Genomic DNA, 27,901 nt, shown 5'->3' with positions numbered 1-27,901 from the left:
GTAGGAGAAGAGTAAACTGGTAAAAAATGTCAGATTGTTAGTTTATTTTCCTGTTTAGAAAAGCTGGTTAAAAAGAAAATTGAATAAACTCTCATTTTTAATTTCCAGGTGAGCTACTAACTCTCCATCAGTACACATATAATTAGGATCCAAGATATTAATGGAAACTCTGAAAGTCACATGAACCTTTTCTCCATGACAACGGCGGGGGTGACTAACCAGGCATTTCCTGCTTTTACAAAGATACAGATATTTACTGAAGTATAATGCAGTCAAAGGAGCCTAATGGAAATGGGTAAGTATACCTAAATCAACACCAGTACCAAGTTACTGATATAAGTGCATGCATTTAGTCAATCCCAAACATAGCCTTCTGGATTACTGGGTGAGAAGAACTGAAAGGAAACATTTATTAAGCATTTCCTTTGTTCCAGCAACTGTGCTAAGCACTTTACAAATATTCTCTCTTTTAATCTACACAACAAGCCAGTGCAGCAAGTGCCGTTATTATCCCCATTTTACAGTTAAGACATTATGATAGGGAGCAAATCCCTCCTTTATATGTGGGTATACAAAGCCTAGAAAAGGGAAATAGTGGGAAAGGACCAAAGAGGATGTAATAGGGTTTTTTTTAAGTCAATTAATAAAAGACAAAGCAAAACCAAGAAGGGATAAAACATAGTACCTTCAATGCTCTGTGGACCCACAAGATTCATAGCCTGATGAGCCGCATATTCTACACGGGGCCTAGCAATGCCCAGCTGTTCCATCACTCCATGGAGCAACCTCTAAATATCTGCTTCTGAAACTCGGTCTGGAGTCCGAGGACTATGAGCAGATGATAGAGTCCATCCCAATGCTAGCCAAAACACCATGTTGTACAAGACAGCGCTCAGCATCATGGAGTCTATTGTCCCCTGCAAAAAAAGGAGAAACCAACTATCAATCGGCCACAAGGAGAAAGGGGGCTGTGTGGTTTTCAAAAAAAGGGAATGGTAGGCAATTGAAACTTTAGGTTACTAAGCTTGACAGCAAATTCTGGTAAAATTCAAGGTTTGTGAGTGTTTAGAAAGGGAAGAGGTGATCACTGTGATCCTGCATGGGTGTAATAAGAACAAGGGAAGTCAAATGAACCTTATTTCTTTTTGTTGTCAAGGATTTGAACATAGTATATCTTGATTAACAAAGCCTTTTATAATACTCTTTTGGGCAAGATGGCAAAATGTGGACTGGCTAACGGCATAGTTAGGTGAATTCAGAACTGGCTGACTAACCAGACCCAAAGTGTGGTGATGAATGGATTGATTGATGTCAGACTGAAGGGAAAAGGGCTATGATGGAATGAAGCTAGATCCTAATCTAGCTCTAATCTATTCAAAATTTTCCCAATGATTTAGTGGAAGAAAGATATAGGTGGCATGCATTTAAATTTTCAGATGATACATAGCTAGGAGCAGCAGCTAATACACTAAATAACAGACCAGTGATCCAAATGAGTATGGATCAACTGAAGCTAACAAGGTGAAATATAATCATGAGAGGGATATGGTACAGGTCTGTGCTTTCATTGGGATAGGGAGCTCCTAGATAAGGAAGTCCCTCTAACGATGCAAGTCAATACTCTCCAATATATAGTTTCAGAGTTGCCCAGAACATTGATTTAAATGACTTTCCAGGGGTCACTCAGCCAATATGGGCCAGAGGCTGGACTTGAGCTCAGGTTCTTCCAGTGTTAAAGTCAGATTTTCATTGTAGTGCCTCTCTATAATATAATCATAGATTAATTAAAAAAAAAAAAAACCTTTGTATATGTGGAAAAATATATTAAAGATAAAAGTCCTCTATTTGGGCTTAAAAACACAGCTATCAAGTATAGGGCAGGAGACATGTGGATATATAGCAATTAAAGTGAAAAAAATCTGGAGGATCTGATGGATCAAAAACTCCATACAAGTCAATAAGTATGATGTGGCAATGCAACAGCAAAATCAAATGCAATTTTGGTCTTTATTAATATTCAAAGGCAAGGCGGTGGTAGGTGGCCCTGCCCTTCTCTGGCTGATTCAGACAACATATGGAGCATTGCATCCAGTTCTAAGCACTGAGCCCCTAAGAAGGGGTTGATCAAGGAAGTGAGGAGACTTGAAACCATGCCTTCTAAAGATTAAAGGAACTGGAATGTAAAGCCTAGAGAAGATTGAGGAGACAAAGGAATGGTTGCCTCAAACTTCTGAAAGTTTCCAAAGGGCCACAATTTGGAGCCTTCATTTTACAGATGAGGAAACTGAGGCCCAGAGAAGCAAAATTACTTGCCCCAAGAGATGCATAGCATAGGTGGGAATTTGAACTCAGGTCCTCTGACTCTCCATCCAGGACTCTTTCTACTGCACCACACTGAGTTGGTCCTGGACAACAGAACATGGAACCATGAACAAAAATTACAAGGAAGCAGATTTCACTTTAATAGAAAGAAGAACTTCCTAACAATTGACTTGTTTTGCCAGCGGGGCCCTGGGGCGGGGGCTGGGTGACGCAGCAGGGCCCTGGGCAGAGCATCAGGCGTCCAGGTCCCACGATGCCACAGAGCAATGAAAGGCCAGCAAAGATCTCTGCTCAGCAAAAGCAGCCACTTGCCAGCCTTCTCAGAGAAGTGGAGGGCCGGGTTTGAGGGCCTTAAAAAGTTCTGCCTTTTACGCGCCAGGCAGGAGACCCGGAGGACCTGGCACAGGCTGTACCAATCCCTCCAGCGTGGGAGGAAGGTTCTTCGGCTCCAGAGGAAGTGGGGCCAGAAAACGGGCCTGGCTGCTCCCCATAGCTACCCAATCCCTGGCACTGTAAGCCCCCACATCCGGGGGCACCTCGTTGAAAGCCTGGCAGCATCTGTTGAGAATGCTGCCCAGGAATGCCAGTCAGAGGAAGAGCCCCGCACGGCAGCAGCTGGCTTGCCAGTGGGCAGTGTGTTAGGTCAGGCCAATGGCTGCAGGCAGAGGACTGACCACCAGGATCCTGGCAGGCTCAGGACAGCCAGCAGGGAGGGCCAGGTGGAGAGCAGCCCCACCTTAGTCACCTTGAGGAACCATAAGGGAAATGGTTGTTACTGCAGCTGCTACCAAGGGCTGGGCCCAAACATAATGGAGCCGGAGCAGCCGTCCCTAACTCCGGGAAGGCCCCAGCTTAGCCAGCATAGCGGGGAAAAGGATATCACTGCTTCGGGTGTATAAGGAACTGTCCATGATTCCGTTTGGGTACCGGATCCTGAGGTCCCCCAGTTTAAATCGAGGAGAACGTGTAAGCTTCGGACAGGCCAGCAGCGGAGCTGGGTGCAGAAGTTCGCCAGGGGCCATAGGGAGAAGCGCCAGGAAGGCTGCCAGAGGGTACTTGTAGCTCATTCCCTCACTCAGGTCCCAATAGCCCCGCTCCCCTCCCTCAGGTTCCTTTCCCAGATATGGACTGCAGCGCCTTAGGGCCCACAGCAAAGGGAAAGAACTCAAGAACACCCAGTAGCCCGGGGCCCAGAGCCATGTGTCGGAGACGCCCTCCCTAGTCAGCAGAATGGCAATGTCACCCATGGTTGGGATCCATCCCACTTCACCAGACTGAGCAGTGAGATAGTCTCACCCAAACACACCAATCCAACCTATTTTTCTACTACTCCAATATTCCTTCTCCAGTTAAAGCAATTTAATCTCCTTCCTGTTCCAAGAACACAGCATGATCTTCCCTGCCTCAGTTTCTTCTCTCTTATTGTTCCTCTCACTTGAAATGTCTTCATTTCTCCTTTCTGCCTAGTATTAACTCTCCTTAAAGCCCCACCTATTCCAAGAAAGCTTTTCCTATCTTTTCTAGCCTCTTCCTTCTCTTAACCATACAGTAGCAAACAACCAGATTGTTTGCTACTGTTTCATATAACCTTTGATTTTCAACTGGAACACAAGCTCCTTGAGAGCAAAATACTGTGAACATACACTTTGTGTTTCACGGTGCCTCACCCAATACAAAAACCCACAGTAGATGGTCAAATTATTCATTTTTCAACTGTGTAGTGCAACAAATAAACCAAAATGCTACTTCATATTTTCATACGTGCCTTAAATGTCTAAGGAACGCCAATTTTAAGCCTACAAGTGACACCAAGTTGGTTGTGGCTAGCAAACATCTGCTAGCAACCTGTGAGAAAGAATGAGATGCTGAAATAGCCTTAAGCTGGAGAGGTGATTAAAAAGAAACAGGATATAGTTCAATAGAGTACAAGGAAGAAAAACAAGCTATAAAATTCAAAGGTAAAGAATGACCAACTGGCACAAGGGCAACAACAAAAAAAATTGAGGCAGCATGAAAATTTACCAGGTGATATAAATTATTACCTAAGCACAACAATGGGAGTTATATAAGGGAATGAATACAACATATAAGAACTTTAGGATGTTCTGCCAAACCTGTACTTATCAGACTCTCAAAAAAATATGGTCCATTTTGGGCTTCACAAACTAGATGTGGAACACTGGAACTGGTGGTTCCAGAGAAAAGTAGCAAAAATAAAGATTCAGGGAAATGGAAACCTTGAGGAAAAATTCAACTTGGAGGGGAAAACCCTAAAAACCCTAAAAAATCCTAAAAAACAGAAAAGGATTATATATTGATAAAGGTGAATTAATACTATTTTTACATAGATGAAACAAAAGAAAATAAGTTGCTAAATTCTGCAAAAAATGCCTTTGAAAACATTTAGGGTAATTTATAAAAAAAAAAAAAAAAGATCACTGAGGTGAGTAGGTTAAGTGTGGTAATTCAAGGAGGCAGAGGGTGAACTTCTGGCGATCCCTAATGGCTACTTCATTCTAAAACATCCCAAAGTCTCCTGAGAGTGCCCCACTCATTCATTGTCAGCTCTCTAACCTAAAGTGTCTCCCTCTTTTCCCTAAATGAACCTGTATTCTTACCAGTCCTTTGATGAGGTCTGAGCTTCTCTTTTAGGTTAAGTTGTTCCTGGGGCCTTAGTTCTGGGCAACTTGCCCATTCTTTCTTGGCCACAGCCTTGGGCTGGGACTCCCCTGCTTCCTGCTGAACACTTGGTAACTGCAGAGGTGATCTTAGAGGTGTCACCTTCTCTGCTCGAACTTCCTGCCCTTTCACAGGGACAGCGACCTAGACAGAATACCCGTTAGTTCTCAATGAAAAGCTAGGTTAGGGTGGGTTTCCAAGGATAAATACTTGAAATCAAAGGAGATCATCCCACAGGGGCAGAACCACACATCCCACTCCCCAGGCAGCAAAGAGCTTGAGAAAGGGGAGATCAAGATGCTACATTTGGTAAAGAAGTTCAAAACAATGCCCTCCTTTTATTCCCGGTACAAGAAACTGCTGAAACATTTTGGCATAGTAGATGGAGGATCAGCCAAACGGTCACCCACTGGTTTCCGTGGCAGAAATAATACCCATCGTACAGAGAGCCAAAGGGCCCTGTTGTACCCCCACTTCTCCTGTCGTGTGGTCCCTCACCCTGCTTTCGGAATCCCCCGCTCCTCCCCGGGCACTCCGGCCTCTTGGGTTCTCTCTCCAAATCTTCTACCAGGGTCACGGCTTCCTCTCCGCTCTCTGGACGATGCTCCTGTACCCAGGGCTGACTCTCCCCAGGCAGGACGGTCAGGAATTGCTCCAGCACCAGGGTCTCCAGGATTTGCTCCTTGGTCCGAACCTCTGGCCGTAACCACCTACAGCACAGCTCCCAGAGCTGGCTGAAAGCTTCCCGGGGCCCAGCCACCTCCTGGTAGTGGAATCTCCGGAACCGCTGTCGGAAGGTCTCCGAGTTCCCCACATCGCCTCTCAGAGCGGACTTGGCCATCGTTCACAGAGGAGGCAGTCTGACATCAGACGGAGGTGTGGCAGCCGGGGCTTCCCCCGGCCTCCTCTCTGTCTTTGGGGACCTGCGGGAGGAGCTTCTCCCTGGGCAGAGAGGAATGGGAGGGTCACAGGGGGCGCCCATTCATCCAAGGCCGTCCCAGGGCCAGCCTGAAGGAACCAGCTGGACTGGGAGCAGAAGCCAGGGTTAGGGACGGGAGCGGGGCTGCCCCAAAGCTGCCTCTGCGGCCTGAAGCAGCGAACCGCGTGTACTGACCGCACCTCCACAGCACCGGGGGGTCTGGATCCTAACGGCTGCCAGGCGGCGGGAGGGGCCAGCGGCCCAGCACCCAGCACCCAGCAGGGGGCCCTCACGGCCCGCCCCCCGCCCGATCCGAGCCCTTCCCAGAGCCCTCCGCGCCTGCCCCGCCCCCTCCGCTCCACTTTCACCACCTCCCCAGGCAACAATCGATGCAGGAACGTGTGGTCTTTGTTTTCCTCTAGTTTGGGGAACCTCGGGGTCCCGGCCCGTAACGGGCACGACAGGGGAGGGCCGGGTGGGCCCTGGGGGTCACCGTGAGCTGGGGGTGACAGCCGACGGGGGAGCGCTTCTACACGGGGGACAAGACCCTGCGGAGAGGACCTGGGGTGTCCCGGAGCCTGGCGGAGGGAGGGAGATCGGGGTTCGGGAAAGGACAGGGCGCCCGGGCTTCGGTCTCTTTGTCTCGGCTCCCTCCGGCCGGGTCACTCTTGGCGTCGTCCCGTCCTTTCCAGACGGTCACTGATTGGGCTGAGGGGAGCCCCAGGCACCCCTGTCCCGGCCTGCCTCCTCCATCTGTCCGCTCCTCTCCACCCCCGCCCCCTCCCACCGCTCCCCCCGAACCGAGTCCGGTCCCCGCCTCCCGGAGGGCCTCACCCGCTCCCGCTCCGGCCCCGGCCCGGCTCTCCAGCCTCCCAGACCAGCTCCCAAACCGGAAGTCCGCGCGGGAGACACCGAGGACCTTAGGGCGCGTGCGCCAAGGCCGCTGCCTGGACTACGTCTCCCAGAGAGCTCGGTGGACTAGAAGCGAACGTGGTCGCTCCGACCAAGCTACGTGAACGCTTCCGGGCTTCCATTGGCAGGGAAAAGGAAGCCCTCGCGCTGGCCGGTGCCTTTTTCTCTTCCTCGAAGGAACTGTCTTTCCCGGCTAGTTGATTCGGCCGGAACTACACTTCCCAGCGGGCCTTGCGCACAGCGGCTGGAGCAGCGCTCCTCCCCCGACGGCCGGGGGAGCTCGCGCCGGCGGACGCTGCCTCAGCGGCCCGCTGCCCGCCGTGGGGATGATCCACGAGCTGCTGTTGGCTTTGAGCGGGTACCCGGGTGCCATCTTCACCTGGAACAAGCGGAGCGGCCTCCAGGTACGGCCCACCCTGAAGGGAGCGCTAATTGGAACTCCACCTGACGGGGAAAGCAAGGGGCGGAGTTAAGAGTGCCAGTGTTTAGGGCCGGGGCGGGACCTGGGGGGGGCGGGGTAAGGCGGTCAGAGGGGCGGGACCCTGGGAGTAGGGAGCGTGGACGGACTGCGGGGCCTGCGGTGGAGGAGCGGGGGGCGGGGCTTGGCCTGGGAGCCGCTAATGAGGGGGCGGAGCCTGGAAAAGGGCGGGAGGGGGTCGGCTCCCGGGGCTCTGGCGCGGGCTGGGGTAGAGGGGCGGGGCCACGACCGAGGTCTGCGCGAGAGGGCTGAAGAGAATGAATGGCCGAGGGAGAATTGTGTCACTTCACCCTGCCTGCCTCAGTTTCCTCATCTGTAAAATAAGCTAGAGAAGGAAAGGGCAAGCAGCTGCAGCGTCTGCCTAGGAACCCCAAGACGGTCCAAGGTGATTGCGGACCCTGCGCTGTGTTTTACGGTAACCAGCCCGGTCTGTAAGAATTAAGAAATGAAGCAGGCGGGTCAGACTTCTCCGAGGTCCGAGGTCCGCCCCCGCCTTGGCCGCCTCACAGCAGGGGTCCCCTGCCAGGCTCAGGCTGCCCTTTGACCCGAGCCCCCCTCCAGAGGCTCTGACCGTGCAGCCCCTCCTACGAGCCTCTTCTCCCTTGGACCCCCTGCTGGGAGAAGCTGCCCGCGCTGCGCCCTCTTCGTTCCTGACCCTCTGCAGTCTGTCTCTTGACCCCATCATTCAACGAAACTAGACTCTTCAGGTTACTAATGGTCTCTTTATTGGCAAGTCCTCGCTTCAGTATTTGACGTTTTACGCCCCCCCCAGCCCCCAGCTCCCGGACACTCCTCTCTCAGTTTGTAATACTTAATTTCCCCCCACCCGACTTTTGCCTACGTATGTGACCACTCCTCAGCTCCCCGGATGCAGGTGTGCCTGTGCCCTCTCCTTTCTCAGGGACCTCGTTATCTTCCCCACGCGGATGGCATCCTGCCTGGATATGCAGCCTTAGTCTCTTTCCCTGCATAGACACCTCACACCCTGCCCGTTAGGTATTTTAAACCAGGTGTTTTATAAGAAATTCAAACTCCACGTGTCCAAAAAGCCCTCCTCTCCATCCCTGAATCTCCTTTTCCTCCTGCTGACTTCCCGGTTCCTGTCCAAAGCTCCGTCTCCCCCAGCCCAGATCCAGCCTTCCCTGTCCTTCTCCCTCTGCCTCTCACACCCAAGCCGCCTCCTGAATGCATCCTCCCCGGGGTTCCCTTCTAAAACATGGACCTGACCATTTCCCTCCCCTGCCCAAGGAGCATTCTCCTAGCTCTGGCTGGGCTCTAGGCTCAGACTTCTCCACCGGGCATGGAGTATACCCTCACAGTCTAACTCCGGAGTGATCGATTAGACATGAGTACCCTTGACGCACTCCCTTGCAGCCAAACTGAGCCCATGCAATTCCCTTTCCCCTCCTTGTGCCTGTCACAGGCTGTGCCCTCTTCCTGGAGGCCCTTAGGTGCCATCTCCTCCATGAGGCGCCCGCCCGCAGCTGCTAGTTCTCCCCTTGAAAAATTGTATTGTGTACGTTCTGTATTGACTTGCTTGCAAATATGTCGTATCTCCGCAGTGGAATACTTAGATCCTTGAGGAAAAGGACGATTTTTCTTTGCCTAGCACAATGCCAAGCCTATAATGAGAACTTAATAAATACTTGCTGATTGATTATCTGCTCCTACTTGCATGCTAATGAATGCTGCTAGAGGAAGTCCCAGCACTGCTAATTAGGTCTTCCACAAATGGATATTACTTAATCTTGACTTGGCCTTCACTTCTGCTTGCCAGTTCTCTTCCCTGATTGACCTTCTGTTGTACTTGTCTCCCACCCCTTCCCTGCTCTCTCTAGACAGCAGGTCTCAACTCACACTTCACTCAAAGTTCAGGACTGTTCATCATGAGCTTCCTCTTCTCCTCTGTGGAATGTTAAGGGAATTTGAAGATCTTCTTTGACCATTAATAGACACATAGAGCCCTGGCTACAGGGAGTTTCTAATTAAGTGCTGGGGCACCTTCAAGCTCCTGAGCACTCAGCCAATCAGATGCCAAGTCTTTGTTATATATTCTGGGAGTAGGCATTTGCTTTGGGGGTCCACTCATAAGAAGGATCTTTGGATTTCTTTGATTTCCTGGTGGAGATTCTGAGTAGCCATATGTTCGGAGCCCACACATCTCCGCCCCACACCCCGACTGCTCCGATGGCTGTGCTCCCTCAATCCAGTGATGTACATAAAGTGTACAGCAATATTGCTTTACCCAGACTGTTGGAGTTCTGTATGTCTTTGTGCTAATTTCTCTGCTTGCATTTTCTCCAAGTTCAGGGTGCTGACTTTTCCCCTGAACTAGTGAATGTAATTAAAGTAGGATTGTTAACCCCTTTTTGAGCAGTCTTTCCTTTAAAAGCAGATCAAAGAACCTGTGCTAGCAGGCCATCCTGGGTGTGCTAGGGTGCTTGCTAATATACTCTGTTATGTACTTCAAATCATCTCGGTGTTATCCTCTCCTTTGCATTAGTCAAGGAAGAAGACATGGCCCTTCTCTTCACTAATGCCAAATCCTCTACTTCAGAGATTCCTTGAACTTGGTTTTTTTTTTTTAACAGTTTGATAACATTTTCAATATAATTAGTTCTTTTGGCAATCTCATGCTTTTTATTTTTGCATATTTACAAACTTTTCTGAAAAAGGGGTCTTTGGCCTTCACCAGACATGATCTGCCAAAGGAGTCCATGACACAGTAAAAATGAAGAAGCCCTATTCTACTAAAACCTTTGATCACCTCCTCTCCTATCTCCTCTGGGAACTTGCTCTTTCAGATATCTCTTTGCTCTCCCAAATTTCTAATCTCTCCCTGTCCACCGGCTCTTTCCATGATGCCCCATAAACATGCCAGCTGTTTTCTGTTAAACTTCTAGAAAAAGCTGTCTGCACTCATTGCTTCTACTTTCTCATTTCCCACATGTTTTTCAACCTCCTGCATCCTTGCTTCTGTCCTCACCACTTGGCTAAAGTTACTGTGTATAAGGTTACCAGTGATCTCTGTATTATTAATTCCAGTGGTCTTTTCTCAGTCCTCATCATTCTTGACTTCTCTGCCTCCTCTTTCTGACTTTCCCATCTCTGGATTTGTATGACATTGTTCTTTCATACTTCTCTTCCTCTCTGCTCTACCCATCCTTCTCAGTCTCTTTGCAGGATCTTCATCCATATCCTCCCGTAAGCACTGTCCCTGGGTGGGAGCACCACAGTGCTGGGTCCTGGACCCTCTTCTCCTTTACCTCTACTCTTTTACGGTGTTCACCTCTTGTTCCCGTGGGACCAACTATTATCTCTTGGCAGATAGCCCTCATCTCAGTCCTGAGCTCTGGTGCCACGTCTCCAACTATCCGTTAAACAACTGAAACTCTGAGTCATCCTTCATTCTTCCTTTAGCCTTTTCGTCCCCCAGGGATCAATCTGTTGGTAAGTCATACCTCTTCTGCCTCCATGACATTCTCACCTACGTTCTTTTCTCTCCTCTCATGGGAGCCTTCCTACTTGTGGTCCTCATCACCTTTCACCTGGACTATTGTAGTAACCTCTGATTTGCACTCCCTCCCTTTTTTCAGTCTGTTCTTTTTATGCCAAAGTCATATCCTTAAAGAATAGGTTTAACCATGCTACTCTTCTGCTCATGAAGCTTTAATGGCTCCCTGTTGCCTCTAAAATCAAATGCAAATTCACCAGTGTATGCCTTGAAATTGGAATAACTTTCTAATTGTTCTCCTTGCATCTGGTCTCCTCTTCTTCAGTCCACCCTCCACAGAGCTACCAAAGTAATGTTCTTAAAGCATATGTATGATCTTGTCATTCCTCTGCTCAAGAAGTTTCAATGGTGATTTTTTGGCACTGGAAAAAAATTCAGACTTTTTTTGGGGAGGAGGGGAAGGGATCAGAGACACTTAAAGCCCTTCCCAGTTTGGCTCCAGCTTTTTTTTACACTAGGGTTACATATTACTTTCCTTTATATACTAAATGTTCCATCTGTACTGGGTTCTATTTATTCTTAGTAGAGAGCACCCCATCTCCTCTCTCTATGCCTTTACCCATGCTGTGCCCTATGCCTAAAAGGCTTTCCTTTTTCATTTTGCCTCTTGGGACCCCGCTCTCTTCAAGCTTCAGCTCAGAGGATAAGATGCCTCTTCCCATTTCCCATTTGTTGATACCCTTCCCCCATGACTTTTTATACATTTTGTATTTACTTATCTGTATTGCTCAGTATGATGTAAACTCCTTAAGAGCAGATGCAGCTGCATTTTTCCTCTGTTGCTCACCGTGCCTGTCCCAGAGGTGCTCAGAAAGTGGTCGTGAAATTGAAGAGCTCAGCCAAGGAGAAGGAGTCGGCGCTGTTCTTCCTCTTCTTTTTGAATTTTTTTGTGTTTAACCTGTGGTTTGGGTGGATTTTTTCCCTAAACTTTCCAAATTTAGCAACTTAGAAAGTTGTCTTATTTATAGACTTTCTCATCTTTGGTATTTAGTGAAGTGATAGGGTTTGAGAAGAGGAGAATTCTCTTACTTTTTTTGTTTAATTTCTTCATACAATTGCCTTGCATTGTCTCTTGAGTAGTTTTTTTTTTTTTAAGTTTTCATATGCATATGTTGGTGTGCCTCTTCATATCCCCTACAACTAGCACAGTCCTGGGCACACAGAAGGTGCTTGGTAAGTGTTTATTCATTGGTGGAATGTTAGAGATGGCAAGGCTGAAGGGATTAGGAAGGAAAAGGTAATTGCTTATTACATAGCTTCCTTGACCTCCTTCCAGATTATGAAAGTCCATTCAGGTGATGGATTCAAAATGTAGAATGAGACATTTTTTAGACCTAGACAGTACAAGAATTTGTTTGGCCCAACTATACACATTTATTACAGGGGTTTTGTTTTTCTTTTTTTCTTTTTAATGAGAGAGAAGGAGAGAAAGAAAATAAATGCTTGTTAATTGAAATTTTACATTTAAAAAATAAACACCATTTTCTTTTTAAGTGATATTTACATGAACAAAAAAAACTCAGTTTTTTATAGTCTATGATGAATTTGTTATAATCACTTTAAAAAGATGCCAGTAATGTGCAAATAGTTATATTTTACAGAACTCTTCTGATAAATACACCTCACAAAAGGCAGAATGAGGAGAAAAAAATGTCATCATAAAACATTTGGAGAAAAACATCCTGTCATTATTGTAAAGCATTTGGAGTATCCTCAGGGTGGGAGTCAAATGAATCAGAGGCATCTGTGTCCTTAATGTTGTTACCACTTTTGTAGGTGTCACAGGACTTTCCGTTTCTCCATCCGAGTGAAACCAGCGTCCTGAATCGACTCTGCCGCCTTGGCACGGACTATATTCCCTTTACAGAGTTCATTGAACGATATACAGGCCATGTGCAGCAGCAGGTGGGTGGTCGGCCCTTGAGGACAGTGGTGATGTTTTTTATACGTCTTGCATTTGGGCTCAGAAGAGCGCCAAGTATCGGTAGTATTAATAGTAACATTAGTAACAGTGTTACGAATAATATTAATGACAGGAACATTTATAGAGTCACTGAATTTGAGAATTAAATAGCCCAAACTCTTACTACAAGCAGTCCTTGAAGACTTCTAAAGGGAGAGAATTCATTACTTCCTGAGGTAACCCATTCCCTGCTTGGATAGGTCTAAGTCAGGGGCGGAGAACCTGCAGCCTCATGGCCACATGTGGCCTTCTAGGTCCTCAGGTACAGTCTGTTGATTGAGTCCAAGTTTTACAGAACAAAGGAGATATGTTCTGTGAAGTTTAGGTTCAGTCAAAGGGCCACTTTTGAGGACCTAGAGGACCACATGTGGCCTTGAGGACACGGGTTCCCCACCCCTGGTAGATGTTAGGAAGTTTTTTCCTGACATTGAGTATAAATTTGCCTCTCTGTGATTTCAACTCCTAGCTTCCTAGAAGCATAACAGATCCATGTGATGGATGAAAGAGAGAGTCCTGTGGAAGATGGAATTCCCCTAAGGTTATTTACAAATGTGTCGTTATTTGAATTGTTTTTCCTGTAAGTTCTGGGAGTTTTTGTTCTACAGCATAAGAGTCAGCAGCGTACGATGTGAAGAGTGCTGGGTGGGGATCTGGTTCTGTCACATACTTCCTATGTGACCTTTGAGGAAGTAACAGAACCTCTCTGGTCTCAGAAGAACATCTGTCTATGAGTGGCATTATACACATTAGAAAGAGAGAGAAGGGAGTTGGAGGCTGGTTTTAAATTTAGACTTCTGGCTGGGCTTTTGCTCAAGTTTGAGTTAAAAATATGGGTTCCGCAGATCCAATAGTTCTCAAGGAAGATGGATTTTTTTCAACAGAGGAGGAATTCTGTCCTTTTTCTTTTTTCATCACAAAGTTTTTATTCTTCCTTAAGGCAAAGGGTTAAGAAGGTTCTGGCTTAAAATAAACATGACATCAGTTTTGGAAGGTGGGAATAGGAATTATGACTCACACTGATATAAATATTTACAAAATGCTTTCCTCGCAACATCCTTTTAGGTAGGGAGTATAAATATATTTTTCCCATTTTACAGAGAAGTAAACCCAGGCTCAGAGAAGTGAGGTGACTTTGCTTCAGGCTGTTCACCTAATCGGTCTTGGAACCAGCACTAGAGTTCAGTTTTCCTTTGTCTTAGGACCAGTGCTCCACACTGCACCAAATCTGGACTCAGTCCCCAGTTCTACCTCTTGTGACCTTGGACAGATCACTTAACCTCTCTGAACCTCTTCCTCATCTCTGAAGTGAGAAAGTTGGACTGGATGAACTCCAAGGACCTTTGGTGTTGTCAATCTGTGGTCCAACAATGTTAATGGGCAAACTATTTCCCTCACTCCGTTGTATGTTTCTTCTTACGGAGGTTAATTTGACACAGCTATTCAAACATCAGCAGTACAACTAATAATGACGTAATAACAACAAAAAGGATAGTATTTAAATAATACTTAAAGGATTTTGTAAAGCACTTGACAGATGTACCATTTGGTCCTCACAGCAGCTCTGGGAGGTAGGTGCTGTTAGTATCCTCATTTTACAAAGGAAACTGAGGCAGACAGAGGAAGTTTTACATGTCTAGGGTTCCACAGCTAGGAGGTGTTTTGAAGCCACATTTGAACTCAGGTCTTTGTGACTCCAGGTTCAGCACTTGATCTGCAAGTCCCAATCCTGGAGCTAATTTAATTAGCCTTTGTTTAATCGCAGGATCACCATCTGTCCCAGCAAGGCCAGGGTGGATTACATGGAATTTATTTGCGGGCCTTCTGCACAGGTCTGGACTCCATCCTGCAGCCATATCGTCAAGCACTGCTTGACTTGGAGCAAGAGGTGAGGTAGAGAAGAGGAGAAAGAGGCAGGCAGTAATGCCCCTGAGTCCCCCAGTTTCCTCACTAGACCACATCCTTGGAAAGAAAATGCGGTCCTCCCTCCCCACCATAGCTTGTCTTCCTTTAATTAGGGTTTCAGAATTGGGAAAATGCCTTTAATGAGCATATACCACTATAAGCTCTCCGTATTGTTCATTTAATGATCAAAGTAACTTCTTGCCTCTGTAAGAGGTTCCAGGGTATTCTGTGAACATTTTGCTTTCAGTTTTTAGTGACCTGTATCACTTTAGTGACCCTGTATCACTATCTTCTGTGGGAACCTAAAAGCACTCATTACCACAAGGTCTGTTCTCTCCCTCTCCCCAGCCAGTGTTCTTAGGTCATAGGTTAGAAACTTTTTGAGATGGTGTTTTTCTAATTATGTTTTTTATTGCAGTTCCTTGCTGACCCTCCCCTTTCCATATCACATGTCAATTACTCCTTGGACCAGGTATCTTTGTAGATAATGGAATATCTTGGGTTCTTTTTGTCTGTTCTCTCAGTCTTTTAGGTATATTTGACTAATCTAGTATTTTGAAGAGCTCTCCTACTTCCAGATTCGGAATTTGAATCTAAAATTTTACATTTTGTACATTTAATCTGCTTTATTATATGAGCATTATTTCATGAATTCTGAAGATAAATCGTCTCTTAACATTTGGTACTAAAGTTGTCCATGTTGATGTTATACTGACTATCCTGCCAGCCTCCAAAATAGGTGTTTCTAGCTAAAGATAGGCTGAGAGGAGTAGGCCCTTTTTTTGCCTCTTCTGGCTGGAGTTGATCTCTCTATCTTCATTCAGAAACGCCATCATTTCCAGAGCTTATGTTTATACTCCCTCTCTTACATTTGGAACACGTAAGAGATTACATTAGATTAATTAACTTTTGCTTTGCTTTGTAGTTCCAACTTCTTTTTCCCTCAGTGATGGTTGTTGTTGAACAGATTAAGAGTCAGAAGGTAAGCACTTCTTTTATTCTGGTTAATGATGTACGTAATTCAGTGTGCTTAGTGATTTGCACCACATAGATTTCTTCAAACTGTTGTGTTTGGGGGAACCATGAAATTAGACCTGAGAAGGAAAGGCATCATACATGTTGATCATTGATGGGAGCAAGGAGCTTTTTCCTCAAGGTCATGCTTCAGTATTAAGAGGTCACCATGCCTAAGTCATTCACCTAACTTTGTTAAATGTACTTTTTACTTAGGTTGTTGCTATTATTACTGTCATGGAAAAATTGATTCCAAGTATTCTGGGAGACTGTTGGCTTTTGGGATCTGAGCTAGTAACTCTGAGATCAGCAAGTGCTGAGTAGATTACCTAGTCAAGTTGGGTTGTGAAAAGTACCCTCTGGCTCCCTGAGTCCTTTTCTCTTGAGTTGTTATAAGAACAATCACAGGAAGCAGCCTTGAAAGTAGTATAATTTTTACAAATTCATCCACAGCATTTTAAAAAAATCTGCAGTGAGACAATTGGGTTGCATGTGACACACTCCTGTCCTCTTTCCCTCCTTCTACGCACTCCCAACCCCAGAGATATTTAATGAGACCTTTGTAAATGTCACACAGATGCAGAATACATATCAATACTAATGTATATGGGCTCCCTCCCTCTTGCCCCCTTCTCTTTCTCTCCCCCCCAACTCTGATCTGTCTGTCTGCCTCTCTTACACATACACACTTGTACTTATGCATACACATACACACACACACACACACACACACACACAGAGTAAATAAGTGCCACTTCTTCAGCTAAAAAGCCCAACCAGATAATTTAGGCCAAAGAATTGAATGAAGGGTAGGACTCAGTCCCACATAGAGGTAACCATAGCACAGAGGCAAAAGTATCTAATTTGGCTTCTTTCTTTGATGAATTGGACCAAACAGTTGCCAGCCCTCTACTTCATTTTGTGTTGTGTAGACACATATCCAGCTGTATGCACAGTGAGTTGTTTAAGTGCATCCCCTCCATTCCTGGAAGCCTTGTGTGGGCTTCTTCATGGACCTCTCTACCCCTGCAGCTTCTTTACACTCCCCTGTCCCCCCAAAATGAGAAGAAAAGTACCACCATGAATGGAGTTACGAGCCAGATGAAAATTTTCTCTCCTTTCCCATGTTAGCCTTCTCTGTCTCATTTCAATTGGGAAAGGAGAGTGAAAAATCCAAGAAGAGCTGGTGGTTCACTCACCTTCTTTTCCACGATGGGCCTAGGGATGCTGTGGGCTGAAGTTCAGCAGAAATAGAAAAGATTTGCACATTTTACTAGACTTCACTCTGCACAATTGGAAATGTGCTACATCCATGTTATCCTTTCTGACTACAGAAGCAAAGATAAAAACTCTCTCCTTAAAGAAGCTGATGGGGGGGCCGGTAGTTTTTACTTCTGAATTAACATATTCATTCTTGGCTGATGAATCTAGAACCTGTAATCTAAACATTTAAACATTCTTATGCAGTATCTTTGTGGAGAAGTTCTACTTTCTTCTTCCAGAACAAGCTAATAGGCATATCCCCAAGTAGATCTGGCTCAGGAGTAGATTGACTGACCCATTCAGTCACTTTTAGGAAACCCAATGGAATATGTAGCTAGTAGCACCTGCAAATATGGGGATCCAGGAAGGCTTCTTGCAGAAGGGGGGACTGTAGCTGAGACTTGAAGGATCCAGGAAAACTAGGAGGCAGAGGTGAGGAGGAAAGATTTCCAGGCATGAGTGATAGCTGGGGAAAATGCCTGAAGTCCAGTGACAGAATGTCAGCAATGAGGCCACTGTCACTGGATCAGTGTGTGCGTGTGTGTTTGTGTGTGTATTGGGGGAGTGAGATGAGGGAGTCACTGTTGATGTGTAAGAGGTAGGAAAGGACAAAGTTATGGAAGTGCCACTGGAATTGATTCAGTAGGTCCCTCCTGGACCAATCACAACTGAATGTACAATTTAAACTGTGCAGCAGGCACTGTATAATTTTTAGAAGTTTATCTTTTCCACAGATTCATGGGTGTCAGATCTTGGAAACAGTATACAAATACAGCTGTGGGGGACTGCCTCCTGTACGCAGTGCGCTAGAAAAGTAAGTCACAAAAACTTAAATAAGATTGACACAGTTCATCAAGACCATTTTATTTGCATATGATCTAAAACTTCTCCAAAATAGTTAGTAATAGATGGGACTGAAAAGCTAACACTGAGCAGATAGGTCTATATGATCAAAGTAGGAGAGGCCAGGATGACAGCCAATAAAGAATCCAGGATGGTACTACATAAAAGAGAATGAATTAGTGTGGATGACTTTAAGGTCCCTCTGATTGTCAGATCCCATCATCCTTAGGGTGTTACCATTATATATGCTGGGTTTTGCTTGGCTATATTTGAGTATATCTTTTAAAGTAATTGCTATTTTCAGTCAGTAAGTCAACAGGCATTTTATTAAATGTTTACTATTTGCCAGGCTCTTTGCTAAGCCTGAAAATACAAAGAAAGGTAAAAATACTGTCCCTCCTCTCAAGTATCTTATTTTCCTAATGGGAGAAACAACTTTTAAACTATTTACATATAAGATATTGTTTATATGGAGTAGTTGAAAAGTAATTTCAGATCAGCCACTGGTATTGGGGAGGGACCAGGAAAGGCCTCCAGTAGATGGTGGGATTTGAGCTGAGTCCTGAAGTAAGCCAAGGGAGCCAACATGTGGAGAGTAGAAGGAAAAACCTCCCAGGCAGTGGGACAGCCTGTAACAAAGCATGGAGTTAGGAGAAGGCAGGAGCTGCTGGATCGTAAAGTATATGGAGAGAAGTAGAGGATAAGAAGACCGGAAAGGTAAGAAGGGGGCTAAGCAGAGAATTTTCTGTTTGATGCTGGCGGTGGTAGGGAACCAGCTCATATTGCCCATTTTATCTTACCTTCTTTAAAACTTGAAGTTAAGCTTCTGTCCTGGGTGGAAAGACTGGACTCTGATCTCCAAGTTTCCTTCTAATTCTAATATTTGGTTACTGCACAAGAACATCTTGGAAATACTTGAGCTAGTTCTGGAGAGGGTGCTTGATCTTCTCTTTTCATGTATTTTTGTAATGCTCCATTTCTAATTGAGTCATCCTCCCTTACCACATCCATTCCCTTCCTTTTTGGTGAAACAAGAGAAAAGGAGCAAACTGCTTTTGCTGGCAGAGAAACAGACTTCTCTGAGCTCATCTCATTGTGTTTTAGCAGGAATTTTCAGCTCTGAAACTCTTACGCAGGGTGAGAATAAACAATATGGAAAAGAAACTGTCAAAATAGCTGAAGGACATTTTAAACTTAATATGGGAACTTTAATTATAAGAAATTTAATGACTAATTCCAAAAAGATAGGAATAAAAATGGAATGATTATTTTTAGTGTAATGGACAGTTTCCCTTCTGACTCACCAAATTCTTACTCAGATCTTGGCCAGTACCCTCTAGTGACGTCCCAGAATGGCCTGGGTGTTTGTGCCCAGCAAGGGCTTTTATGGCATTGGTTTTTCTCTCCCTTTCTCCACTCAGGATCTTGGCAGTGTGCCATGGGGTCATGTACAAGCAGCTTTCTGCCTGGATGCTACATGGCCTCCTCTTGGACCAACACGAAGAGTTCTTTATTAAACAGGGCCCATCTTCTGGCCTTGTCTCTACTCAACTGGAGGAGGAGGAGGAAGACCTGGGCATTGGAGGCCTGACAGGGAAGCAGTTACGAGAACTTCAGGACCTGGTGAGGATTTGAAGGGAAAGGCAGTACATTCCACCAGATAGTGACCCCTTCGCCCTCTCACATGAGCTTGCACTGAGCCTGCCACCTCGGTGCCATCTGCGCCACTTCCTTCAGCCTGTCCCTCCTGATATTTGCCTTTGTCTGAATGAGGTTTGCAGGATGCATGGGAAAGAGCGCTGAAGAGTACAACCCCCACCTCCTTTGCTTGTTTGTCTAGGTCCAGACTTAACCTCCCTGGGGCCTATTTTCCTCGTCTCTAAAATGAGATTGGACTTGATCCAGTTCCAGACCCGTGAGTCTATGATAATCCATTAGGCTGGGCAGTTGTGAGGCCTTCTTCATACCATACTAATACCATACTTAGGAAGTGGACAGCTCCTTAAGTTGTGTCTCTCTGGCAGCTTTTTGATGCAGCTCAAGGTCTTAATTAGGATTCACAAAAACCTATATAGATGCCAGTGTATTACATAAGAATCATAAATTCTTGGAACTGAGCATAATAGGATTTTTTTTTTAGGACTTCACAGGTCTAGTCCAACCTACTCATTTTACAGAGGAAGGAACTAAGGCTCAGAGCAGTTGAATGATTTAGCTAGAGTCCTGTAACTAGTTAATGGCAATGCTAGAACTAGAACGTTCATGTGTTGTGCCTCTCCTGCCTGCTAGCCACCAGGCTAGACTACCTCCTTGCAAGCACAGTACATGCCTGGCAGGTGGGAGTTGTACATCCCTGGGTTTAAAGTCCCTATTGCCCAATATATTAACTATGGAATATAAAGGATGGAGATAGATAGAGTTACTGCATACTTTCTTGTTTCCTTTGTCACTCTGTATCTCCTCACCCAGCGCCTGATTGAGGAAGAGAACATGCTGGCCCCATCCCTGAAGCAGTTTTCCCTTCGGGTGGAAATACTTCCTTCCTATATTCCAGTGAGAGTCGCTGAAAAAATCCTGTTTGTAGGAGAGTCTGTACAGATGTTTGAGAATCAGAATGTGAATCTGACCAGAAAAGGTAGGAAGTCCTGTCTTAACATCTCATCCCCAAGAGCTGGTCAAGAGCAGCTTTTATTGCCCATTGCCTCATGAGCCAAGGCAGTGGTCAGTGTAGTACATCATATTTTGAAATAAATCTTGTAAGAGGGCACCATGATGCTTCTTGTCAGAAATCTTCAAAGCAAGGGAAGTGGCACCCAGTGGTTAAGAGCAAAAATTATTGCCCTGTATTTACTAGACCCTGGTTAGTTAGATTGTCTATAGTAACAAATGAAAGAATCAGAGCGTTGTTGATAGCATAGCTCTGAGGGTCTCTCCTCCTACTGTCCATGATACACAGGATCTATTTTAAAGAATCAAGAAGACACCTTTGCTGCCGAGCTGCATCGCCTCAAGCAGCAGCCTCTTTTCAGCCTTGTGGATTTTGAGCTGGTGGTGGACCGGATACGCAGCACTGTTGCTGAGGTTTGCCTTTTAAGTGTCTGATCCAGCATATGTTTTCTGAGGGGGTGGATTGACCTGGAAAGATAGAGAGTGGAGCACAGCAGCTGCTTCTTCTAGCTGGCACTAGAGACCAGGGTGAAGAAATGATTCCTCAGGCCAGACGCTTTCTCCGTCTTTGGGTTTTAGGAATGCTGCCATAGTAAGTGTCCTTCCCTCTTACTGAGCTCAGTCTCTTATGGGACATGGAATAACTTGCTAGCTGCCTGACGGTGACAGAGACACAATCCACTCAGCATCTTGCGTCACAACGTTTTCTTTAGTTGAAGGCATAGATGAGATCTTTGTTTCACTTTGTGTGTGTATTTCTGCTCCACGGGAGCTTGGGACCAGATTGGGTTTTCCACTAAAGAACAAAAGGACGAAGGGCTAAGCTTTCTTGCTGCTGCCGTCTGTACAGGGTCTAGTAGCAGGTTTTCAGAAGGGTTTTTTGTAGACAGTTTATTGTCATGATCATATGAGTAGTATTCTTTCCTGAGTCATTCAGTGGAATATAGAGCAGCTTTTTAAATAAAGAATCCTCCTTTGTAATGGTGTTCTCAAAATGGGATTTCACTGATGTTCTTGTTTCCTCAGCATCTATGGAAACTTATGGTGGAGGAGTCAGATTTATTAGGCCAACTAAAGGTAATAGTTTCATTTATTTTTCTTTATTGTTAAAATGTAACTAACAGGAAATGACCTTTGCCTTCCCTAACTCTATTGATTTGGGGAAAAAAACCTACCCCTGGATTCTTAGGATGACCTTGTATACTCTTCCCCAAAATGAGCAGCCCATTGCTGGGTGTCATCTGAAGGAATAATTCCTTCCAGGATTTGCTTCTGTAAATACAAGCATGATTGTAGAGATATACCATACTGTAGGACAAAGAGATAGACATAAGTTTTCTTGTAATTTTATCATTTGTGTTGCCACCAAGTAAAGATATCAAATATACTGTAATCTTCCTGGCTTAACAGCACCACTAAAATTTCTCTTCTTGATATGCCTGTTTAGAGGGGCAGAATCTCACATCCATCTGTTGGGGACAGGAAGGAAATGACACTGTGTTCATTGGTATGGGGAATTCCCAAGGAAAAACATTCTATCAGTGTATATCAGTACCTTCTCTGCAACTCCTTGTTTTAGAGAATTTATGTGGAGGTTGAGTGATTTGCCCAGGGTCATACAACTAAGATCTATCCCAAAAGGGACTTGGACCCAGGTCTTCTTGACTCTGAGGTTGGCTCTTTATCCACTGTACCACGCTGCCTCCAAATCCATGTGTTAGTTGGGTCCTAATTAAGGAGACAGCTCTGCACTGTTTCTAGTTTAAAAGCCTTTCTACAGTCTGGGAACCTACTTTGCCAGTGTTACTTCATACTATTCCCTTTCATGAGCTCTGTGTTCTGACCATTATGATAACTAACTGTTCCCAAATGCTTCGTCTCCAGCCTCTTTCTTCTCACATGAGCCATCCCCTCCCATGTCTGGAATGCATTCCTTTGTCATCTCTGCTTTGCAAAAGTCCTCGTCTTCTTCCTTCAAGGCTTAACTTGGGTTCCACTTCCTCAGGGAAGCCTTTGCTTATCTCCCCAGTTTTTAGTGCTTTCTGCTCTAATTTATCTTTAGTTTTACTTATTTAGGTAAATATTCCATCTCCCAAGTAGACTATAAGCCACTCAACAGTAGGGGTAATTTAATTTTCTTCTGTGTGTTCCTATCTCCTTGGACAGTGCCTTATACATAATAGGAGCTTTGTGAATGCTTTAATTGGATTGAATTCAATTCCTTGGATAGCGAAGAATTCCTAAGACTTGTGTGATTGTTGACTTGTATACTGACATTCTTTTTCAAAGATCATTAAAGACTTTTACCTGCTGGGATGAGGAGAACTGTTCCAGGCCTTCATTGACACAGCCCAGCATATGTTAAAGACACCGCCCACTGCAGTAACTGAGCATGGTAAGTACTCAACAGAAGAGTGAATGACTAAGTTACTTTCCTTGAGAGAAGAGCCCAACTCTCAGCTTCTTCATTGAGGGCTTGAGGGGCAGCCTCCTTACCTTCTGTTGCTGCCTAGGGAAGCCATTTCAGTGGGCCTGGATAGCTTCCATCACACTGCAGTCATCTCCTGGGACAAGCAGCCACATAACGAATGATATCTGTATGAAATGGTGTGGTCTGGACCCCAAAGTCAAATAGTGTTTGTTCCTGACGGTCAGGCAGGGTTGGATGGGAGAACATTTCTTCCAGGCTTCATCATATAGCCAGGTGCTATTATTTGCTCCTTGTTCTTTCTCTCTGCCAGATGTTAATGTGGCCTTCCAGCAGTCTGCCCACAAGGTGCTGTTAGATGATGACAACCTCCTCCCTCTGCTTCACCTGACAATTGAGTACCATGGAAAGGAACATAAGGGTATTAATTCCCTTTCTCTCTCCTTCGCATATCATTGTTCCTCCCTTTTTTCCTGATGCTGCTTCCTTCTCTGAAGACGCTTATATGGTTTTCATCTTAGAGTTATCTACCTTTAGCACTCAGGGGGTCCTAAGAAATCTTCTAGTTCAGCCTCTTCATTTTAAAGATTAAGAAACAGGGATACAGGGTGGTTACGCGACTTACCGAGACTCATGAGTGGCACAGCCAGGATTGGAATCCAGACCACTTCATTAGCAGCCAAGGGTTTTTTCATTATGCCATGCGTCAGTTCTTGTCTTATTCCAGCTGCCTCTGTCTCTAAAGACAACAAAATAATCTCTAAGATCTACCAAAAAACCTGCCTACACATTGTTTCCTTGCCCTCTGCCCACTATGTTTTCCTCCTTGTGTCTTAGACATCCCCCTGGTTTTTTCTCTCATGTTATTCATGTGCATTCTTCTTTCAACAAAACAAGTTGTCTGTCTTAATTAGACTGAAGTTTCTTCATTTTCTTTTTCTTTTTTTTCTTTTTGCCTTAGATGTTACTCAAGCACGAGAAGCACCTTCTCGGGACACCTCTCCCCGAGAAGCCCCTGCGTCAGGCTGGGCAGCCCTCGGTCTTTCCTACAAAGTGCAGTGGCCTCTGCACATTCTCTTCACTCCTGCTGTCCTGGAGAAGTAGGTTTACAAGACCTCTGTGAGCTTTTTGCTAGCAAACACTAACTATGGCAGGGAAGATAGAGGCCCTCTGACCAGTTGTTAGTAATCTGCAGGCCCAGGAGATACAACTTCAAGAATCCATCCATCTCCACCCCAGTCTATTTAACCTGCAGATGCTGACCTAAAACTGTTTAGAGAACTTCTGGTAAAAGAGCCCTTGGGGAAGTAGTATGGTTTAGTAGAAATAGCATTCACCTTGGAATCACTAAACCTGACTGTGAATCCTGGCTGTGCCATTGGCTACCTCTGTGTTGATGGGCAAGTCATGTAAAACCCCCAGGCCTTAGTGTCCTCATCTGTTGAATGAGGGGGTTGGATTCAATGACCTCCAAACTCCTAGGTCTTCCTCATATGCCATGTTGCTTCTGTTTTTGAAATTAATTTGAGGTGGCAGTGATCGGCATAATAAGCTTGATGCTGGATGTGTCCTTGAGCCCTTTGAAGAAGGCAGGTTTCAACAGGGATTATTTTAGAATTGAAGGAAATTAGGTTTCTTATTTTTCTGTGTAAACTCATGCCAAGATGAGAGGTCACATAGTTCCAGTTCCCCTAGGAATCAACTCTTCTTCCAAGTGCTTGTCTTCAGTATGTGTCCTCTGACATTTCTCCCATGTCAGCAGCTGTCACGACCTAGGGAGGAATAAAAAGTTTAGAATCACAGACTCTAGAATTGGAAGGGACCATACAAGTTATGTAGTACAGCCTCACTCCCAGGGCAGGAGTTCTTTCTCTGAAAGAGTAATTCAACCACCATTTGGATATTTTTGGAGATAGGAAACTCATTCCTTTTCAAAGAACGTTGTATCACTCTCAGACAGCTAACCATTACATAACATTAAGAGTTCATCATGCACATGGCACAATCCTGAGCCCTAAGAGATTGTGGAAAAAACATGCCTGCCTTTGAGGGGTTTACATTCCCCAAAGGCTGGTCACCTGTTGTTTCTCATGACCTCTGTATAGTTCAGTGAACTTTGTAAGGCAGGTGTTGTTTGGCATGACTTGCAAAGTAAAGGTAGAAGGAGCAGAGGCTGTTTGGAATGCTGGGCCTCCCATGAGTGAAATGGAAAGTCCTGGGACAGAAACATGCATTGGGCTGAGCCTCAGGAGAAAGGAACAAGGACTTTGCCTCCAGTAGAGAGGGCCCTTCTCTGGCTAGCTTCAAATCCTTTCTTTTTGAAAATGGGAAAGAAAAAGGGAGGAAGAGGAGGAATCTGGGACTTGACTGAGGGGAAAGGGGAGGTAGCTGGGAATGGAAGAGTCTAGCTTCACGGTGGTTGTTTTGGACCCAGGTACAATGTTGTCTTCAAGTACTTGCTCAGCGTACGACGAGTGCAGGCAGAACTGCAGCACTGCTGGGCTCTCCAAATGCAGCGCAAGCATCTCAAGTCTAACCAGAGCGATGCCATTAAATGGCGCCTACGGAACCACATGGCCTTCTTGGTGGATAATCTTCAGTATTATCTCCAGGTCTGTGCTGAAAGTTGAATGGTACATGGGAGATGAAGAAAGGGCAGGAGAAAGGTCTTGCAGGGATGTTTTATTCTTGCCCTGGGGGAACGCTCATGAGAGAAAAAAATTGGCCGTGGTTTTTAGGATTGCTATGTGGAATGGTATTGATGAGGCATAAGAAGCCCCAGAAGCACTAACAATCTCATATGAGCAGCACCACTAAGGCACTTATTAAGTTCTTGTGGATAGGATGACATTGGCATCACCCTAAAATCCTGCTCTGTTTTGTTGTGACAGGAAGCTGACCCTGAGATTTTTTGCAAGTTGTCAGTAAAGTGCAAGTCCTGACCATATGACCAGCCTCACTAAGTTAGGAAAGGCTTCACATTAGATGGTTGATTGTCAGCTGATGAATTGGTTTGGTCACAGCAATTCACAAAGACTGTCTGCTAAAGTATAGAGTGGTGGCAATATAATTCACTGAAGGAAGCATCCTCGGGATGAAATCTCAGGTCTTTGGCATCACTGCAGTTTTGGCTTTTTGAAGTGTTCCATAAGTCTTTAAATTTTAATAAAATGTAACTGAGTCAGTCAGTATGAACATAAAACATCTGCTTTAATGACAGGAGGCTGGGTTGAACCAGGTTTTCAGCTTTCCCTACCAATGTCATGCCACATAACAAGGGCTTTCTTGGTCAATTCAAGAGCACAGGGGAGTTTTCTGTGTTTTATTTTTCAGATGCCTCACTATCCTTTCTATCCTAGAGTGATTGTGTCCCATAAAATACTTTAATTACTTCTAATTCTCCTTCAGGTAGATGTGCTGGAGTCTCAATTCTCCCAGCTCCTCCATCAGATTAACTCCACAAGGGATTTTGAGAGCATCCAGTTGGCTCATGACCACTTCCTGAGCAACTTGCTGGCTCAGTCATTCATCTTGCTGAAACCTGTAAGTGGGGCTCGTTTGGCTTTCTGAAGTTTTTATAGCACTAAATCTTCCCCTTCTTCAGATGCTGATTGAGTTGACAAGACAACAGGCTTCCATTAATCAGATCTTTATTCCCCATTTTTGTTGGTATTTCGCAATATTTATAAATAGGAGACAGCACAGATGATATGTATTTAGGTTTCTGAGATAGATAAGGAACAGAAGAATAGTCTAAGGCAAAGGAAACAGAAACTGCTTTACATTAGCGTGTATGTGTGGTAATGATGAAAAGTAAGAGTGAGTGAAATGCTTGTTCTGCTAAAGATGTCTGTGAACTATTAGGATGGGGGTGGGGAACCTCTGGCCTCCAGGCCACATGTGACCCTCTAGGTCCTCAAGTGTGGCCCTGACTGAGTCCAAGTTTTACAGAGCAAACCCTTTTATTAAGGGGATTTGTTCTGTGTGGTTTGGATTCACTCAAGGACCTAGAGGGCCATATGTGGTCTGGAGGCTGCAGGTTCCCCACCCCTGCATTAGGATCAGCTGCCTGCCTTGGATGGTTTGAGTTCAGTTCTACTTTGGAGAGGGGATGATGGAACTAGAACTTCATCAACAAGTAGTCCTTTAGCACCTGCTCCATTAAGGCTGTATATCAGACAGTCAGGATCCAAACCTCTCAAGGAGATTACAGTGTAATTGGGAAGACAGATTATGCATACAATTGTATTGTTACTATAGCACCAAATAAATGGCACAGCCAGTAAATGCTAGAGTGCTTGGTAAAAATTAGGGCAGTCAGGGTTTCATGGAAGAAGTGGGTCTTAAGTTAGGCCTTGAAGAAAGACTTAGAGAAATGGAAAAATAAAAAGAGGAAAAAAGAAGTGTATTTTGTACATGCCATACAGGGGATATATAGAATGAATAAAGACATTCATGGATTTTCTGTGGCATGTTCAGGAGATAATGACTAGAAATTGGGAATCCCAAAGGGTAAAGTAGTTTTGAGTAACTAAAGATAATGAGTTGTTCAAACATACTGAATTTGAGGTACCATAGGACATTCCAATTGAAATGAATATATCCAGCAATCAGAGACATAAGCCTGGAGCCCAAGAAGAAAGGTTAGAATTGTAGGCGTGTTCTTGGGAATAGAAGACCCTGAATCCTCTAAGCTGTCATTCCCCATAACATGCCCATTTTCCTTCTTTTACTATTTTTTTTTTTTAATATAAGTGTTCCACTGCCTGAATGAAATCCTAGATCTCTGTCACAGTTTCTGCTCACTGGTCAGCCAGAATCTGGGCCCTCTAGATGAGCGTGGGGCTGCCCAGCTGAGTATTCTAGTGAAGGTAAGTCTGCCAGAATGGAGCTGGACAGGGACAGTCCTGACAGCTAGAGAGTAAGCTGCCATCCTCTTCTGTGGAATTTATTTAAATGAAATTTTGCTTTTTTTCAATTAACCTAAATCTACTTTC

At 45.0% G+C, this 27,901-nt stretch overlaps 1 protein-coding gene and 2 pseudogenes across 1 annotated transcript in view; 2 read left to right on the top strand and 1 right to left on the bottom strand.

Annotated features, from left to right (window-relative positions):
* Positions 1 to 6,872, bottom strand: part of LOC140513807 (uncharacterized) — a 66,509-nt gene extending 59,637 nt beyond the window's left edge. The window contains 4 exon segments of the mRNA XM_072623804.1: positions 686 to 917; positions 2,314 to 2,405; positions 5,500 to 5,943; positions 6,755 to 6,872. Of these exon segments, the coding sequence (XP_072479905.1) occupies positions 686 to 917; positions 2,314 to 2,405; positions 5,500 to 5,842 (667 nt within the window). The 5' untranslated portion in view covers positions 5,843 to 5,943; positions 6,755 to 6,872.
* Positions 2,405 to 4,072, top strand: LOC140513800 (sentrin-specific protease 5-like; annotated as a pseudogene).
* A 140-nt stretch (positions 6,873 to 7,012) lies between the features above and the next one.
* Positions 7,013 to 27,901, top strand: part of LOC140513827 (gamma-tubulin complex component 4-like) — a 28,708-nt pseudogene continuing 7,819 nt past the window's right edge.

Source organism: Notamacropus eugenii, chromosome 7 (assembly GCF_028372415.1).
Source record: "Notamacropus eugenii isolate mMacEug1 chromosome 7, mMacEug1.pri_v2, whole genome shotgun sequence".
Classification (NCBI taxonomy): Eukaryota; Metazoa; Chordata; class Mammalia; order Diprotodontia; family Macropodidae; genus Notamacropus; species Notamacropus eugenii.
Note: the sequence above shows the minus strand (reverse complement) of the source record. Positions and strands in the feature narration are given on the sequence as shown.